General features: G+C 33.4%; 3 protein-coding genes across 5 annotated transcripts; all 3 read left to right on the forward strand.

Annotated features, from left to right (window-relative positions):
- Window positions 1-1,648: 1,648 nt before the first annotated feature.
- Window positions 1,649-4,273, forward strand: LOC110672724 (uncharacterized). 3 transcript variants are annotated; one of them, XR_009141238.1, is made up of 3 exons: window positions 1,649-2,420; window positions 2,821-2,975; window positions 3,044-4,273. XR_009141238.1 is itself a non-coding variant. In XM_058129600.1 (2 exons), the coding sequence occupies exon 1, from the start codon at window positions 1,773-1,775 to the stop codon at window positions 2,400-2,402; it is 630 nt and encodes a 209-aa protein (XP_057985583.1). In that variant the 5' UTR covers window positions 1,649-1,772; the 3' UTR covers window positions 2,403-2,420; window positions 2,821-4,273. The 3 variants fall into 3 exon arrangements, 1 of the variants encoding a protein (XP_057985583.1); XR_009141239.1 differs by having other exon boundaries at window positions 2,826-2,975; XM_058129600.1 differs by having other exon boundaries at window positions 2,821-4,273.
- A 550-nt stretch (window positions 4,274-4,823) lies between these two features.
- Window positions 4,824-9,372, forward strand: LOC110672701 (calcium uptake protein, mitochondrial). Its single transcript, XM_021835549.2, has 7 exons — window positions 4,824-5,691; window positions 5,776-5,843; window positions 5,954-6,177; window positions 6,332-6,415; window positions 6,632-6,845; window positions 7,971-8,267; window positions 8,709-9,372. The coding sequence occupies exons 1-7, from the start codon at window positions 5,280-5,282 to the stop codon at window positions 8,922-8,924; spliced, it is 1,515 nt and encodes a 504-aa protein (XP_021691241.2). The 5' UTR covers window positions 4,824-5,279; the 3' UTR covers window positions 8,925-9,372.
- A 3,151-nt stretch (window positions 9,373-12,523) lies between these two features.
- On the forward strand, window positions 12,524-16,822 carry LOC110672695 (protein PHOX1). The gene is made up of 3 exons (XM_021835544.2): window positions 12,524-15,063; window positions 15,161-15,411; window positions 16,437-16,822. The coding sequence occupies exons 1-2, from the start codon at window positions 13,056-13,058 to the stop codon at window positions 15,307-15,309; spliced, it is 2,157 nt and encodes a 718-aa protein (XP_021691236.2). The 5' UTR covers window positions 12,524-13,055; the 3' UTR covers window positions 15,310-15,411; window positions 16,437-16,822.
- The last annotated feature ends 134 nt before the right edge of the window (window positions 16,823-16,956 follow it).

The raw sequence follows: 16,956 nt of genomic DNA on the forward strand, positions 1-16,956 counted from the left end.
TAAATGCGATAAATAATTTTAGATAAAAGAAAAACTCAGATATAATAAATAAAAAAGGAAAAGGTAGTAGTTAATAGTGTTTGGTATGAGTTTAATATGCAAAAGCTTAAATAAAATATTAATTATTAAAATTTATGAACCCAGTAATCAATTCTCTCATGGCATACAAACAATAACAATGGAAGTTTAAAAAGTTATAAAATCAATAAATACTCATTAAATTCATACCAAACACTCTCTAATACTTGATTAGATGATTAATAATTATAGGTTTACAATGTCATCCACATTAAAAAATAATAATAACAATATTATAGTAATATTAGTCAATATCTCTAACGAGACATAAATATAATAGTTAAAAGTATATCACTCATTAAATAAAATCAAACATTTGATTTTTTTTTATTTTTTAAATTTGATTTAACTTAAAATTGAATTAGCTAATTTTAATATAATTTAATAGCAATTTTAATAGATTTTAATTCAATTTTAGCATCAATTTAAACCGATCTTGTTCTGTTGCGGTTCTAATTTTAAACCAGCTATTGACTGGTTCTACATTATAGACAGAATAAATTCACGTTGTTCGCCAAAAATGAATTTTGTGGTCTCTGCCGTTTTAGATGGTCAAATGGAACACTTGCATTCAGATTTAAAAAGCCTCAAGCTAGTTTCTTTTTTTTTTTTTTTTCTGAAATAATCATATCCTCTCTTTATTGTATACAATTTTTAGATTTATAGACTACTAATGAAGAACACATTGCATTATAGAGTGTAGGTCAGTCACAATTTGATTCACTTTCATTATGTTTTGATTAAATTCAAAAATTAATTTTTTTTAATTTAAATTTCATTTAAAATTAATTTTTTATAGAAATTTAAATTTGATTTTTAATTAATTAAAATTAATCAATATTAATTTAATTTAATTTTCGATTTGAATCCATATTTAGCATTGTTACTATGGTTCACCTTTTCCCCACCATCTCCCCAAAATTTGGTGGCTTCACACAATACGGCAGTCCAAAAAGAAAAGTTGTATTGAAGTTCTAAATTTAGAGATCTATGATTTGTTACGTTATATATATTTAATATTATAAAAGAAAATTTTCTGTTATTAATTAAATTATATTGAAATTCAGATACTAATTTTTAAGGACAATTGAAAAAAAATAATTTCGTTATTATTTTGATTTATAAAATAAAATATTTTTTTATTATTAAAAATAATTATTAATAAAATAAAATGTAATTTAATTTTAACAAAATTATTATTATTATTAAAGCCCTAGTTTAGGCAATAGAAAAGCAGAAGAGAATGGCAGTTTGTAATTGCATACCTGCAAATGCCACATTTTCGTATTTCGACCGTTTCCAAGACACCTTACACGTGGTATCTATTCCGTCTACTCAGAACAGCTGTCAGATGAACGGCCGCTTCTTTCGTCTCCTTGTGCAGTCCGCATCACATCACACCAGCCGTTGGATCAGAATCCCAATGCCTTAACCCCATCCTGTAGTCAGACCGACCGTGTAATAACCATGGTTAAATTAACCAACAACACGTCCGCAACATGATAACCCCTACAATATCCCGTTATTTACCACCCTACCCTTATATCTCCAATCTATAAATCAAGCCCTCGAGACTCGCTAGGTTTGCCAAACCAGCTAGCCTAGGGGTCCTTTAGGAGAAAATTCCCCAAAAAGCCCCTCTTCTTCTTCTTCTTCTTCTTCTGTCTTCTTTCCCCTTTTTCGTCCCTCTGAAAATGGCTACGAGCTCGCAGTCAAGAAGATCTAGCGGACCAGTCCTACGTTCTCTTTCACCTTGTGGAAGATTTCCAACCCATCATACGAATTCTTATTTATCATCTTCCGCATCATCCTCTGCCTTTGCTTCTTCAACCAGTTCCAGTTTCTCTTCCCCACCAACTGCCTTTTTTAATGCTAGCCACCATAGATCAGCTTCCCCTACTCGCGTTAATCTCTACACGACGTCATGTCCCAATTCTCATTCCTTTCGATTTTCTATTGGCAGATCTAGTTCTCCTAATCGGTCTATAACGGTTACCAAACAGAATAACCCGATCTCTCTCCCGAAGAAGACTTGCATGTGTTCTCCAACTACGCATCCGGGATCATTTCGGTGTAGTCTGCACAAGAATACTGGTGTTCATAATAATGGAAGTGGTTCTGTACCGTATACGCCCAACCGGCTGAACATGAGGCGATCGGCGATGACGAATTCACTTGTGAGAATCGGTAGCGTCGAAGGTGAGTGGGTGAAGAGAGCATTGACGGCGTTGATTCGGCCGTCTTCGCATCAGCAAAGGCGTCGTGCTGATTTCCAGCCCAGGCCAAGTCGGCTCTCGGTTATGTCGAAAGCCGATGATATCTGATTGTGGTTGGAATTACAGGTTGGTTATTGTTTTTCGTTTTATATCATCAGATTCCGGTGACGTATGGTAGGATTCGGCGAAGGTGTGCATAGCTGAGTCAAAACAGAATCGAATCGGAGGAGTTTCGATTGATCTGCTCGAGGTACCGTGTCGAATCCGAAATGAAGTTTGATCCGGACTGAGTCAACGTCGATGAGTTTTGTAAACGGAGACCCGAAGGCTAGAGTTTTTTGTTGGACATGGAAATTTGGAAATCCTTTGTACATATCAATTGCTATGGAAGGAGATTTTGGGACGTGAAAATCTAATCTAATCTAAATTAAAAATAAAATTAATTTAATCCTGTACAATCAATTTCAAGCAAAATTTGCAAAATGACCGTCTGGTTTGACCTCCGATGCGTCTGTTGTGTTTGCAGCGCAGGGGGTGTAGGGCACCCGTAACGCTTGACTTTAACAATCCCCTTACATTGGCGGATCGTGGGTCCTTTCATCGTTACCGTTATACGTCATCCGTTGTACGTGCCGTTGTTAATGCCGTTGCCGAAGCCTGTTGCTTTGTATCGCGTGCGAGGTATATTCTTTGTATTGTGCGTTTCTTTTTTTAATCATTATTGACTTGTTTTGTGTTCCATGTTTCAGGTCTGAAGCTTTGGTGGACAGTGGAAATTGGGGGAAAAAAAAAATTAAAATTTAAACCGATGAAAACTATAAAATGGTAATTGTTTGCTTACCAGAGACGGAAAGAATTTCAAATGTACGAAGACAGCTGGATTCATTAATTATGTCTTACTAAAAAGGAGAATAATCCAGAAAAAATAAAAGTAAAAAGGACATCTAACCCTGCCCATTACCGATGACCTAACATGGCAAGAAAGAACAAAAGGAAAGGTGAAAATGAAGGAATTTTGCTGGTTAACTGAAGGAGGATTTACCTAGTACTTGTAAGTTGGAAGGTAACATTTCATATAATGACGTTCGGAGCATTAAGCATAGGAGATATTTTACTTGTCACGTTGTAGGCTGGCATGTGGTGCGCCTAGATATCGTATAGGGAGACGATTAAACAAATTCAGTGGGCGACCTTTTGAAGCCACTCGTGACTTTGGAATTTTTCGTTTACATTGATTCGAAAGACAAGTCTTATCACAGCCACGGAATTCAGAGGAATCGATCCGATTGGTTGTTCCCTTTGTGTTATCGGACTTGAGTTGTGTTATTACGCCCACCCCTTTCCAGGCACGAAGAAGATAAGGCAATCCGCATTAAGAGGGCAAATATCGAAGCAAGTTTTCAAATTCAGATGCTTTACTTCCTCATCAAACATGGAAAAAAGAAAGAAGGTTATTGGGGGGGACCGTTCAATAGCTCGGGTGTAACACACATAAGCGCTTGTTTGGATTGATGTATATCATTGGACTTGTCCTCCTCATAACTTAGGCGGGCTTCAAACTTTTCACAGATTATTCAAAACTAAATCTAAATCAAGGTTTATGAGCTAGTTTAAGTTCAGATATAAAAGCACCATAAAAATCGAACTTTTTAGTTGAACGTAAGGACAAATCTTTGAGTGGGTGAACACATGTAGACGTTAATACGTATGTACATGTAATTAATGGCTTTTTGGAAAAAGACTGGTCCACACACTTGATTTTTCGCCGGATTGTTCTGCAGTTGTGGAGATAAGGATGAGCTTCTGGATCTCGAACCTGGATAAGTGGAGAAAGAAATGGGTACAATTTTTTTTTTTTAATAATATTTCAGCCTATCAGATAACCAAGTGCCACCCTCGAAATCTGTGATTTTATGTCAAGGTTGTGAAATCTCCATATCTCAATTAAAATCAATTAAAAATTAGTGAGATTAAGACTATAGTAAGTTTTTCGGTCTTAATTTATTTTAATTTAATTTTTATAACATTTAATCATTTAAATTTATTATTATTTTTAAATGAAAACTTTTAATTTTAACTTTATTAATTCATTATCAATATTTATAAATTAAGATTTAAAATCTTCAACTAAATAAATCAGTAATTATACTTTTATTTATAAGAACAAATATCAAATTGTCACAAAAGTAAGGACTAAAAAAATAAAGACAAAATATAATAACTTTTATTAAATAAGAAATAAATAAATTTAAAATCTGTCAAAAAAATAGATTTAAAAATAAATTCTCTTAAAAAAATGATACATTTTAAATTATTGGAAAAAAATATAGAGAAAATACAAAACATTAAAAAAAACAGAAGAAAAAGCACAGGAAATGACAAGCGTAGGAATATATATATATATATATATATATATATATATATATATATATATATATATATATATATATATATATATATAGATTATTGCCGATAAGAAACCAACACTCTGTCATATTTAGCTATGAGTTGATAGAGCTTTTGTAGAGAGGATTTTTTAAGGAAAACTTGAAAAATCCTACAACAATGAGATCAATTTTATTATTTAATCAATTTAATTTTGATATAATTTCAGAATTCAATTAAACTGTGCATCGAAAAAATTATTCAATACTTTAAAAATAGATATATTACCTCTCACATTTATATAGATCCATCCACATACCTATAAACATAACGTGTATTAATGGGCCCAGTTTATGCATAGTATCATATCTCTGGACTCTGAAAGGTAGGGCTAAGAGTGGGTGGGAAGCCCCCACTTTACGAATTGTCCTACTCAAATCCAATGGCTTTCGGGTTGGCCCAATCCACGCAGATCAAGATCACCCTCGAAGGCTGAAACGACGTTGTTATATCAGTGAGACTCCGAAAATCGGATGGGGAAATCATATTAACAAATCTCGCTTCTTCGATCTTCTGTTTATCTGTTTCCAAGTCTTCGCCATGCCTGCCTTGTCATCTCTCAAAAGATCTCGACCGTCTATCCATCAACTCTACCTCATCCAATGGCTCCAAGCTCGCCAGTACTCCAATACAGGACCATCCTCTATGTCTTCGTTGTCTGTGATCTACGCCTCCGCACGCAAGAGTAACGATGAAAATGACAATCACGCTCATGGATCCTTCAAGAGATGGTTTTCGGGGATCGCAGTGGGCTCCACCATAGGTTTGTTTTACTGGCTATCAAATTCTACCAGTGATTCTCAGTCTCTATTCTTCAAGAGATCGCTATTGAGTTTCGCCGACTGGCCAACAACGGCCACCGCGGCTGGATCGACGGTGGGGAATCCGTGTTCTACTTCTACATTTGGCAAACTTTCGTTGCCGTACTATAGCTCAAAGTTTATCTTTGGAGGTGAATATTTGTTAGCATTATAGATTCTCCATTAATTGTTTAATCAAGTTTGCAAATTTGATTTCATTAAACTGGTCATTGCAGATGCGTATAGGAGAAAGGTTTTCTTTAAATACGAGAAGAGGATAAGGCTGCGAAGTCCTCCTGAGAAGGTATTTAGTTTATTTTGGTTAGAAAATGATTGTTTAGGCATTAAACCTTTGGATTGATTTTGTGAATTTTTCAAAAATTTGACGCTTGTATTTGATATTTTCCTTGGAAGGTTTTTGAGTACTTTGCATCTTTCCAAGCAGCAGATGGAGAGTTACTAATGAAACCAGCAGATTTGATGCGGGCCGTTGTTCCTGTTTTCCCTCCTTCTGAATCCCACCTTGTTAGAGAAGGATATTTGAGTGGGGAAAGGAGGCCTGGCGAGCTAAGATGTCCTCCATCCGATTTGTTTAAGCTATTTGATCTGGACACTGATGGGCTTATATCATTCAAGGAGTGAGTTATAGATATGTCACTGTTGTGCATTGCATTCATTTTCTTGTTTTGAAAGTTTTAGATTCTTTAATAAGTATCCCGCTTTCATTTATATTTAGTTTATGCTCTTAATGCTTTTTGTGTAATGAATTTCCTTTATGTTTCCTTGTAACAGGTATATCTTTTTTGTAACATTACTTAGTATTCCAGAATCAAGCTTTTCTGTGGCTTTCAAAATGTTTGACATTAACAGCAATGGGTGAGTGTATATGGAAACCTTGGACAAAGAGAGATAATGGTATCTGCTAAGCACACACTCATTGTTCCCTATCCTGTTATATGTTTACAGATTGTTTAAGTTAATAGATGTGGTTTAGTACTCTGGATTACTTTTGCTATATGCCAAACATAGACTTTAGGCTTGTCAATCCTCTTTTGCCTTTTCTAGACTGATTCTGTTTGTCTCTTTATCTAGGGAGATCAGTAAGGAAGAGTTTAAGAAAGTGATGGCCTTGATGCGAGCTCACAACAGACAAGGGGCTGTCCACAAGAATGGACTTCGAACAGGGTTGAAAGTTAGTGGCACTGTGGAAAATGGAGGTGTGGTGGAGTACTTCTTTGACAAAGATGGAAATGGACGCCTCCATCATGATAAGTTTGTCCAGTTTTTGAAGGATTTGCATCATGAGGTAAACCTTTACCTCTCCTATATTGACCCAAAACTAAAGAGTTGTGAGAGACATATTTATTATTGTGCTTTTTTTTTTTTAACATGGTGTGAATCCAATGTGATCTTATTGTTGTGATATTGCAGGTGCACCATAACAAAGTGCAATGGTTGTTGTATGTGGCATTCTTAAGTTTGGGTAAACCTGTGGTCAACTGAATAAAATTGAGGAAGAAATAGGAATCTAGAACCAATAAAAGGCCCTGCTTTTATGTGAGTTGACATTAATGCAACATTAGATAGCTTAGCAGTAGTATTTAGAAGTAGAACTTGAATGTTGTCACTTGATGCCACCAGGATTGTGTTTTCAAACCTGGGGCTCTAGCCCATAACTGATCGACTATAGTGCCAAAGTTGGAATGCCATAAAGATATATAATATCAGTTTTTAGTCAGCTGAAATTATTCCCTAGATGTTTAAATTAGTCTGATTGTCACTTGTAATGACATACACGGATAGAGATTGTCAGTCTGTCTCAAGGAATTTAGATTATATTAGAAAAGAAGACTTGTGTCTAATTTCTTGTGAGTTCCTTTATTTTTACTGTAATAGGCATACTTCTACATTGGACAGTGGTCAAATACTTGCAATGAATATGATAATGGTTGTTAAAATGGTGAAGGAATAGGGTGGATTTGGATAGCTCTAAGATAGGTTAAATGGCTATCAAGCAAAATACATTTGCAAGCTTTTTCTCTTCTTCTTATTCTTCCTCTCTCTCTTCTGCTGAATATTTTGTTCTTTGGGAATTTCAGATTGTATGAAAAGTATGTTGCATCACGTTCATGATAACCTTGTTCATGTGTCAGGTTTGACTAGGTCAGCAGGAAAGTAGCCTTCTCTCCCAACCCCTCTAGATGCACACAACTCGTGCAGGGGCGGGGATAGGCCTATGACAATTGATATCACGTTCAATCAAGTTGAAATGATTGTTTTCACTTATGGTATGGCTGGGCATCCATGCATTTGATTTGCATGTTACACTCTTTGTGATGTGTAGCAGTTTAAAATCTTATTTTTGGGGCTTTAGCTGAATTTAGTGCTAACAGGAATATTCTTATATGATTACTCTTGCTGTCTTTTGCAGATTTTGAGATTGGAATTTGCACACTATGACTATAAATTACAAAAAACCATATCAGCTAAGGATTTTGCATTGTCCATGGTTGCTTCTGCTGACTTGAGTCACTTGGATAAGTTACTCGATCGGGTTGATGAATTAAATAATGAGGCACGCCTCAAGGACATTCGAATAACATTTGAGGAGTTTAAAAATTTTGCAGAATTGCGTAGAAAGTTGCGGCCATTTTCTTTGGCCCTCTTTAGTTATGGGAAAGTAAATGGCCTGTTAACAAAGGAGGACTTTCAAAGAGCTGCATCCTATGTAAGATGCTTGGCCTTGCTTTATGATGTAGCATATTCGTTTTCTGTTTATATGCGCATGTTGAGATCTGTTATGGATATTCATGTGGAGAATTGTTAAAATGGGCGTAATCAGGTTCCACTATTTCGAGGGCTCATATGGGTTCATTTAATTAATGTAACTTCAATGGGAAATAATCAGGTGGAGAGGCTTTTCTGTCGTTAGATTAAATAAATTTGTTTATCATGGAGATTTTTTCCCTTAATAGAGTTAAATGGCTTTAAAAAAATTGATCCAACAAATCCTAATTAGGTTGAGGCTGATGTTCAGTTGATAATATTGCAAATGATACACTTGTTCTTATAATTGTTGTGAAAATCTTCTGAGAAATAAGTAGATATTTTTATGCTTTAAGAACATTTAGTTTCTAAGTAGTCTGATGATTAATTTGGTAAATATCAGGTTTGTGGCATCACCCTCACGGACAATGTGATTGATATCGTTTTCCATGTGTTTGACTCAAATCGCGACGGGCATTTAAGCGCAGATGAGTTTGTAAGAGTTTTACGAAAACGGGAAAGAGACATTGCTCAACCTGTGGAATCAGGAGTTATGGGATTTCTGTCTGGCTGCTTTAACTGTGGAAATGACCTCCCCTTTAGATGGCTGTTTGATTAGTCCGCTTGGTTCTCGAGTACTTCACATGTTCCAGAGACTCGAATCTGTTGCAGAATGGACTGCTAACTTCAGAGCGAGTTTGTACGCCAGAGGGATGTCTAACAAGGAGATTTTCACAATTGTGGCAAATTGTGCAAAGGGAAAGGAGCTACTGCTTAATATGTTATCTGAGATGGTGTCTTCCTTTTGATTTCCGCGCAAACCTTACTGGCTATGATCTTGAGGTGATGTCCTGTTGCTAATCAATTTGTATATATATGGACCCTTTTGGAAAATCTTGTTGATATGTCAAGAAGAAGAAGGTACACAGTACACTTGAAGGAACGTGATTCTTACGCAGAAGGTAGGGAACTTGTGAGCATTTAATTTTTAGAAGGAGAAAACAAAAAAGGCACCACCCTCTATTTCACGTGGTCCTCGCGCTAATAATCACCTATTTACCACCTGACATGGCATTTTATTTATTTATTTATTTATTTTTTCATTCTTAATTTATTAGAATTAATTTCCCTTATAATCTTTTAAAATTAGTTTTAATTATATCTATAATGTCTCTAATTTTAACTTATATAATATAAATTATTAAAATTTATTTTGAATATCATTAAAATTTCTATTTGATATTGCAGATTTTTAGATTAATTTATTATTAAATTTTACTCATCCTCTTTAAATTATACACATCTCTTGATTTTAATTTATGTCAAATTTTTAAATTTTAATTTAATATATAAATAATTTTAATATAAAATTATTAAATAATAATTAAAAGTGGATATATTATTTTGTTAATTTAGTAAATAAAAATAAAACTATATGTAATAATTTTATAAAAAAAATTAAATTCTTGACCTTTAACTTGATTCAAGATTTCTTCACGAGACAGCCTTTTATTCAATTTCCTTTTACTTAATTCCTCTGTCGTCTTCATGGTTAGCTCCTCTAAGCCCTTCAGTTTTAAAACTCTTTCATTTTTAATCCTTTCAATGGAAAGTTTTTCATTATAATGTAGTGTATCAATGACACTTGGTTAAATCACTAAATTTACAAAAAATAATCTTTCATTTTGAAAATCTTGTCGATATTTTTAAATAAAAGTAAGAGACACTAAGGTTTAAATATCTTCAAAACAAAGTAAAATAATTGTATACTATTAATTTTTTCCTTGCATTAAAAATAAATTAGAGAAATTTTTTAGATATTAATTTAAAATTAAGTTAGAAAATAATGTATATAAAATAATATTTTTATATAATAAATTAAATAATTGTAAATATTTATAAAATTATTAAATTATTTTTAAAAATATGATTTTGTTTTAAATAAATTAAAAATAAATAAAAATTTTAAATTTGTTCATCATAAACTTTTTTAAGTTGGAGGATTATTAGTAACATTTAATTATAATTTAACTTGAAGATCTGCAATAGTAAGTCATAATAATTTTAATAATATTTAAATTAAAATTTAAAAATTTTATAATATAAATTAAAGTTGATATGCAATGTCGATAAAACCATCTAATTTAACTCTAATTTATTACCATTTAGTACAAACGTGAGGAACTGATTTTATTACCGCCTTGGATAATTTGATAAAGTAATAATACTGGTCGGAATAGAATGTCCACAGCTTGTCTTTGCCGGCTCAGTGCTGTACTGGGCCTGTTATTGTGATCACGCCGCATGGAAGGCGCGTGGTTTTCTTTTTCTTCGTCTCCCAACAATTACTCCGGTCAACGCAGTACGAAATATGTTCATAATCATTTAGTAGATACACAACCATTTCTTTTTATATTCTGATAAAAAAAATAATTTTAGATTGAATTAAAATTATTTAAATTTATTTGGTTTAGTTGAGAGTTAAAATTAAATTGTCTTTAAAAAATTAAAATTTTAAAAATATAAATTTTAAAACAATTAATAATTTAAAAAAAATAAAATTAAAATTAAATCAAAATCAAATTAAAATTAAATACCTATCAAAATTAGGATTTGACGAATAAGGGTAGCATCAAATCCTACCAATTCTGCTTTAAGTTTTAGGAGATCAAAAATAAATTTTAGAGTGACTTAGATTTCAATTTTTATTTTAATTTAATTCTGTTTAATCTGATTTTGGTTAAATTTAATGGTTAACTTTTTTTTTTAAAAAATTCATTTTTATTATATAAAAAATTTTATCTTGATCTATAACAAAATTAGTCTATTCCAATGCAATTTAATTTGATTCAAAATCAATTTTGATTAATCCTTTTTTTTTAATCAATTTTTTGATTACGAATTGAGCTGATTTGATTTCAATCATATTTCAAATCAAAACTATAAGAGAATCTATAAAAGAACCTTATGGTCTGATCCAAGTCTCATTAAACCGAAATCTGCAATCCCAATCTTAAATTAGCCTAAATTGAACCGAGGACCATCACTACCCTTGTAGTGCTTCACTATTATAGTATGTTCTTTTAATTGCAACAATTACTTAATATTCCAATTTATAGAATTATAAGAAATTTAAATTATTAGTTCGATGAAAATTAAATGTGAATTGTGAACACGAAATTACATTTATGACACTAATTTACTCAAAATTCAGCTATCCAAATATCATTGACTAATGTCAATTATCGTTTAACCAATTGACTGAAAATTTTTTTGTTTTCACTTGAGGAAGTTTAATTCAATTTATTTTTTATTTTTTTATTTAAATTAGTAAAAAAAATTTTAATTTAAGTTCAATTTAACTAAAAAATAAGAAAATCAAAAAATTAAGTCTCTTATTTTTTAGGTTTAAATTATGAAATTTAATCTAAAATTTAAGAAATTAAATCCTTTGATTTTTTTTATTTAAATTAAGAAATTTATAAATTTAATTTTTGAGTTAAATTGAAACTTATGAATTAATTAGAATAAAAATTTAAAAATAAGTTAAATTAAACTTTTCAATAAATAAAAAGTGAAATTAAGCATTTTATCATAATTTTTTTTTTAAAATAATGAAGATCTAAATGATTTGATAATGACACCTTCTAATACCTTAACTATATTAACTATGCTTTTAATATGTTAATTCTTTCCACGTCCTGAATAAAGAAAAATTTAAATCTAAAGCTCAACGACTAATAATTTTGCCAATAATCATGTTTTTATGCTTTTTCTGTTCCCCTTTGAATCCCACTATCATTGCCCAAAATGATTAAAATCCATTTGCAATTATAGCTTTTTTTTATTTAAAATTATTTATTATATTTAAAAAATACAAAATATTAATTATATTTTTATATAAAATAAAAATAATTTAATTAATTATTAATTCATTTTTATAAAAATAAAATTACTTAATTATTTAATTAATTACTATATAAAATATAAATATAATAAATAAAAATAGAGGGATGTAGCAAAAATTAAATTGTTATCAATGTGATTATTATAAATTTAATTTGGGATGAAAATAAATTTAATAATTATTAAATTAAATATTTTTATTTAAATTTATATAAATTTATTAACATACTCATCATTACCAGACATCACCAGGCACTACATTCTAGCATTATTATTATTCCAGGCCGTGCAGACACGCGCTCCTTAGGAGGGTGCTTTGGCATTTCTCCGGGCTGGGAAGGGTTGACCTTGTTCTGCTTGGGGGATTGAATTTGAAACCCTAGGAAGGAGAAAACCGCTGTAATGTTTGTCGTTCTACACATTTCTCTCTGCAGCCAAATCCTCCATTAATGAACATTAGCATGCACGCATGCCCTCTATAATCCTCACTCTACCTGATAGAAATCATTCCTTTTTTATAACCTTTTTAGATAAGTCAGAGAGAGATTGGAGATTGAACGCTAATCTTTCTCTGCGTCACCTCTGTCTTATTCTGGTTATAGAGAGACAAGAAAGAACAAGGTTTTTCTTTTGTTTTTGTGTTTTGGGGTTTGGTTTGGGCTTTTGTTTTCAATTATTATAGCTATATGATTTTGTATAAGTTAGTTTTTTTCCCCTCCCTTCTGTTTTGATGGATGTTTGATGGTTAAAGAGAGTGTTTTGATTGAAATTAGAATCGGGGTTTGTACTTAAAGCTTTGATTTTGAAGGGTTTCTTCTCTCTATATTATCTGAGAATCTATCAAATGGGAAAGCCAACTGGGAAAAAGAAGAACCCGAATTCACCCAGAGCCGTTGACGCCAATGGTAAGCAGAGTAAACCCACGACGGATCGGACATCGAAGGCCTTCGATGAAGACACAGCAATGTTTATCAACATGGCGCAAGAGCTCAAAGAAGAAGGGAATAAACTCTTTCAGAAGCGCGACCACGAAGGCGCCATGTTAAAGTACGAGAAAGCTGTCAAGCTGCTTCCCAGAAACCACATCGACGTCGCTTATCTTCGAAGCAACATGGCCGCTTGCTATATGCAAATGGGTCTAGGTGAGTATCCTCGAGCTATCAATGAGTGTAATTTAGCTTTAGAGGTTTCGCCCAAGTATAGCAAAGCTTTGTTGAAAAGAGCTAGGTGTTATGAGGCTTTGAATAGATTGGATTTGTCTTTGAGGGATGTTAATATTGTTTTGAGTATGGAACCCAATAATATGACGGCGTTGGAGATATTGGAGAGCGTTAAAAAGGCTATGACTGAGAAGGGTATTAACTTTGACGAGAAATTAATTAGTTTGGCTAATGTAGAGCAGAGTGGTGCCGCCCGTTTGCGTAAGGTGGTGAAGGAGAAGGTAAAGAAGAAGAAGAAGAATGATAAAGAGGTGAAGAGGAAGATAGAGGACCAGGATAAGATAGTTGTGGAGGAGAAGAAGGTGAGTTCTGTTATCAAGGACAAAGAGGTGGTAATGAAAACTATTGAAAAAGAGAAGGTGCTTACAAAGGATGTTAAAGAGGAGAAAGTGATTACCAAGACAGTGAAGTTAGTCTTTGGGGAGGATATCAGGTGGGCACAGTTGCCTGTGAATTGTAGTGTTGGACTGCTGAGGGATATAGTCAGAGATAGGTATCCTGGCTTGAAGGGTGTCCTTATGAAATATAGGGACTCAGAGGGAGACTTGATTACAATCACTACTACAGAAGAGCTAAGGCTGGTAGAATCGTCAAGTGATTCTCAAGGGTCGCTTAGGTTCTATGTTGTTGAAGTTGAGCCTGATCAAGAACCAGCTTATGAGGGGATGAGAGTTGAAGAGGAGCTGCACAAGATTGATAATAAACCAAGTGATGCTGTTGAGAATGGGAATGTTGGGAAAGGTGTAGATGTTGAAAAGGGACCAATTTCCATAGACGATTGGATTATCCAATTTGCACGGTTGTTCAAGAACCATGTTGGCTTTGATTCTGATTCATACTTGGATCTTCATGAACTAGGTATGAAATTATACTCAGAGGCAATGGAGGACACTGTGACAAGTGAAGAAGCACAGGAAGTTTTTGATATTGCTGCAGATAAGTTCCAAGAAATGGCAGCTTTGGCTTTGTTTAATTGGGGAAGTGTTCATATGTCCAAGGCAAGGAAACGGGTGTTCTTTTCTGAAGATGGTTCGAGGGAGTCTATACTTGCACAGGTTAAGAATGCATATGAGTGGGCAAAGAAAGAATATTACAAGGCAGGAACAAGATACCAAGAAGCTTTAAAAATTAAACCAGACTTCTATGAAGGTCTTCTTGCACTTGGGCAACAGCAGTTTGATGGAGCGAAGCTTTGTTGGTATCACGCCATTGGAAGCAAGCTGGATTTAGAAAATGGGCCCTCTGAGGAGGTCCTGGATCTTTATAACAAGGCTGAGGACTGCATGGAGAAAGGTATGCAGATGTGGGAAGAGATGGAGGAGCAGCGTCTAAACGGGCTTTCCAAATTTGACAAATACAAAGCCCAGTTGCAGAAATTCGGGTTGGATGGGCTATTGAAAGATGTATCTGCCGAAGAAGCTGCAGAGCAGGCAGCAAATATGAGTTCACAAATATACCTCTTATGGGGTACCATGCTCTATGAGCGCTCTGTTGTGGAATATAAGCTAGAGCTACCCACTTGGGAAGAATGTTTAGAGGTTGCAGTTGAGAAGTTTGAACTTGCTGGTGCTTCTCCTACAGATATAGCTGTTACGATAAAGAACCATTGTTCCAATGAAACTGCTCTTGAAGGTACATAGAGTACAAATACCAGCATGTATTCTATTTGTGTTGTTTTACATATTTTGCTGTTAAGATGATAATTATTACCACTTTGCAATTGCCACAGGATTGGGGTTCAAAATTGATGAGATTGTACAGGCGTGGAATGAGATGTATGATGTTAAGAGGTGGGAGACTGGTATTCCATCTTTCAGGCTGGAGCCATTGTTTCGTCGGCGGGTTCCAAAACTTCATTATATGTTGGAGAATGTTTGATTTTTTGTTGATGATAGTTGATTATTCTTTAGGAGCATCGGCAATGCTTCAGTTTTCAGTAGTTCATCTTTCCAAATGCTATGTTTCTACCAAGTAAGATAGGTACGACAATGTTACTCTGCCATTTGAATTAAGGAATTCCAGTATTATCCTATCTTCTCATTATTTGTACTGGGGTCACTGATGCAGCGTAATTTAGATGTACTTATCCTCAAATTTAAGTTGTACTAGACTGAGCTACAATTGCTTGAAAGAATGATAAACTTGTTATTCAAATTTCAACTTCTATAAGAATTTATATTGAAAATTGGCAAAAATTTAGGAAGCTTATTCTTTACCAGGATATGATTTTATTTAACATCCACTGATTTACATACATGTGGGAAATGACACTTATATAATGTACTATACAGTGACATGTTGGAGTGAAAGAGAAGCACTTCAATATTGTCAGGGACAACCTAGAGAACAACATAACTGGTGTTATATACATTTCACTTGTCCTCTTATTATAAGAAGCTATTCTTTAATTCCAGCCCTGTTGTTTGCTAATCTCACTTTGACATGAAGTATTTAATCTTGGATGAAGAGTTTGATATGATAAATTTTCATGGGATGGGTGTGATTTTGGCTTCAAATGCCATTTTGACTGGGGGCAGATGAGAGATGAGAATGCTTTTGCAACTTTGGGGTTCAGGATCATTTGATAAATGCTGCATTGCAGATGGCTTTTTAGATTTGGGGAAAACAGACAATTTGTTTTTGGAGAATCATTAAGCTTACTGGATATTGAATTGTTGGAATTGTTTGGATAATGTTGGTTTTATTCTACTGATTTTATCCTATTTTGATAGCAATCCTTGTATCGGAAAAGTCAGACCTTATTTTATATGACACTTGTTATTGAGTTCTGTAAGTTTCTATTTGAGATTTTTTGTTGTCCTCAAAGCTGGGGAGGGTGATTTTCCTTCTTTGTTGGGCATAGAAATTGTTCCTGGAAGTTTCGTTTACTATTTATGGATCTTTCTGTTGACCCTAGATAGTGTTGGTTGTGAAACTGAAAGAAGAGTACTAAATATTCTATGGTCACACCACTTGGATTGACTCTTGACTTCTTCTGATTGCAGGTCAATTGTTCTTGTGAATTGTTTTCTATCCTGAGATTGTTGTTTGCTTTGGAGGCGAATAACAGAAGTATGTCTAAGTTTCTGTTTTGGGATGAACCTGAGTTTGTGATTGGATTTTCAAGGTTTTTGCCAAAAGCAAGTTGTTGAGCTGGTTATATCATACTTGTGATTTTTATAGTTTTTGTTTTTGCCCCCTTCTATAGTATAGTTTCTGTAATTCACAAGTTGAAATAGTGGTATATGATTGATTTGTTCATTCCAGAGAATAAGTGGTAAATACAGAAGGTTTGTTTTTCATACGGGCTTGGCGCCTGTTATAGATTGTTAGCTTGTCTTTCTGTAACAATTTGTTGGTTTTCTAAGGAATAAAGCAGTGTTCTTCCGTATTCCCATGATCTTGAATTTTGTGGTGCCTATTCTGATATTTTGACATGTACCCTGATTTGTTGTATGTCGGATGGAAATGCATTAAGCTGCCTGAGCTAGATGAATTTCCATTGCAGTAACAGGAGCTGAGTAA

The sequence above is a fragment of the Hevea brasiliensis genome, chromosome 11 (genome assembly GCF_030052815.1).
Source record: "Hevea brasiliensis isolate MT/VB/25A 57/8 chromosome 11, ASM3005281v1, whole genome shotgun sequence".
Lineage (NCBI taxonomy): Eukaryota > Viridiplantae > Streptophyta > Magnoliopsida > Malpighiales > Euphorbiaceae > Hevea > Hevea brasiliensis.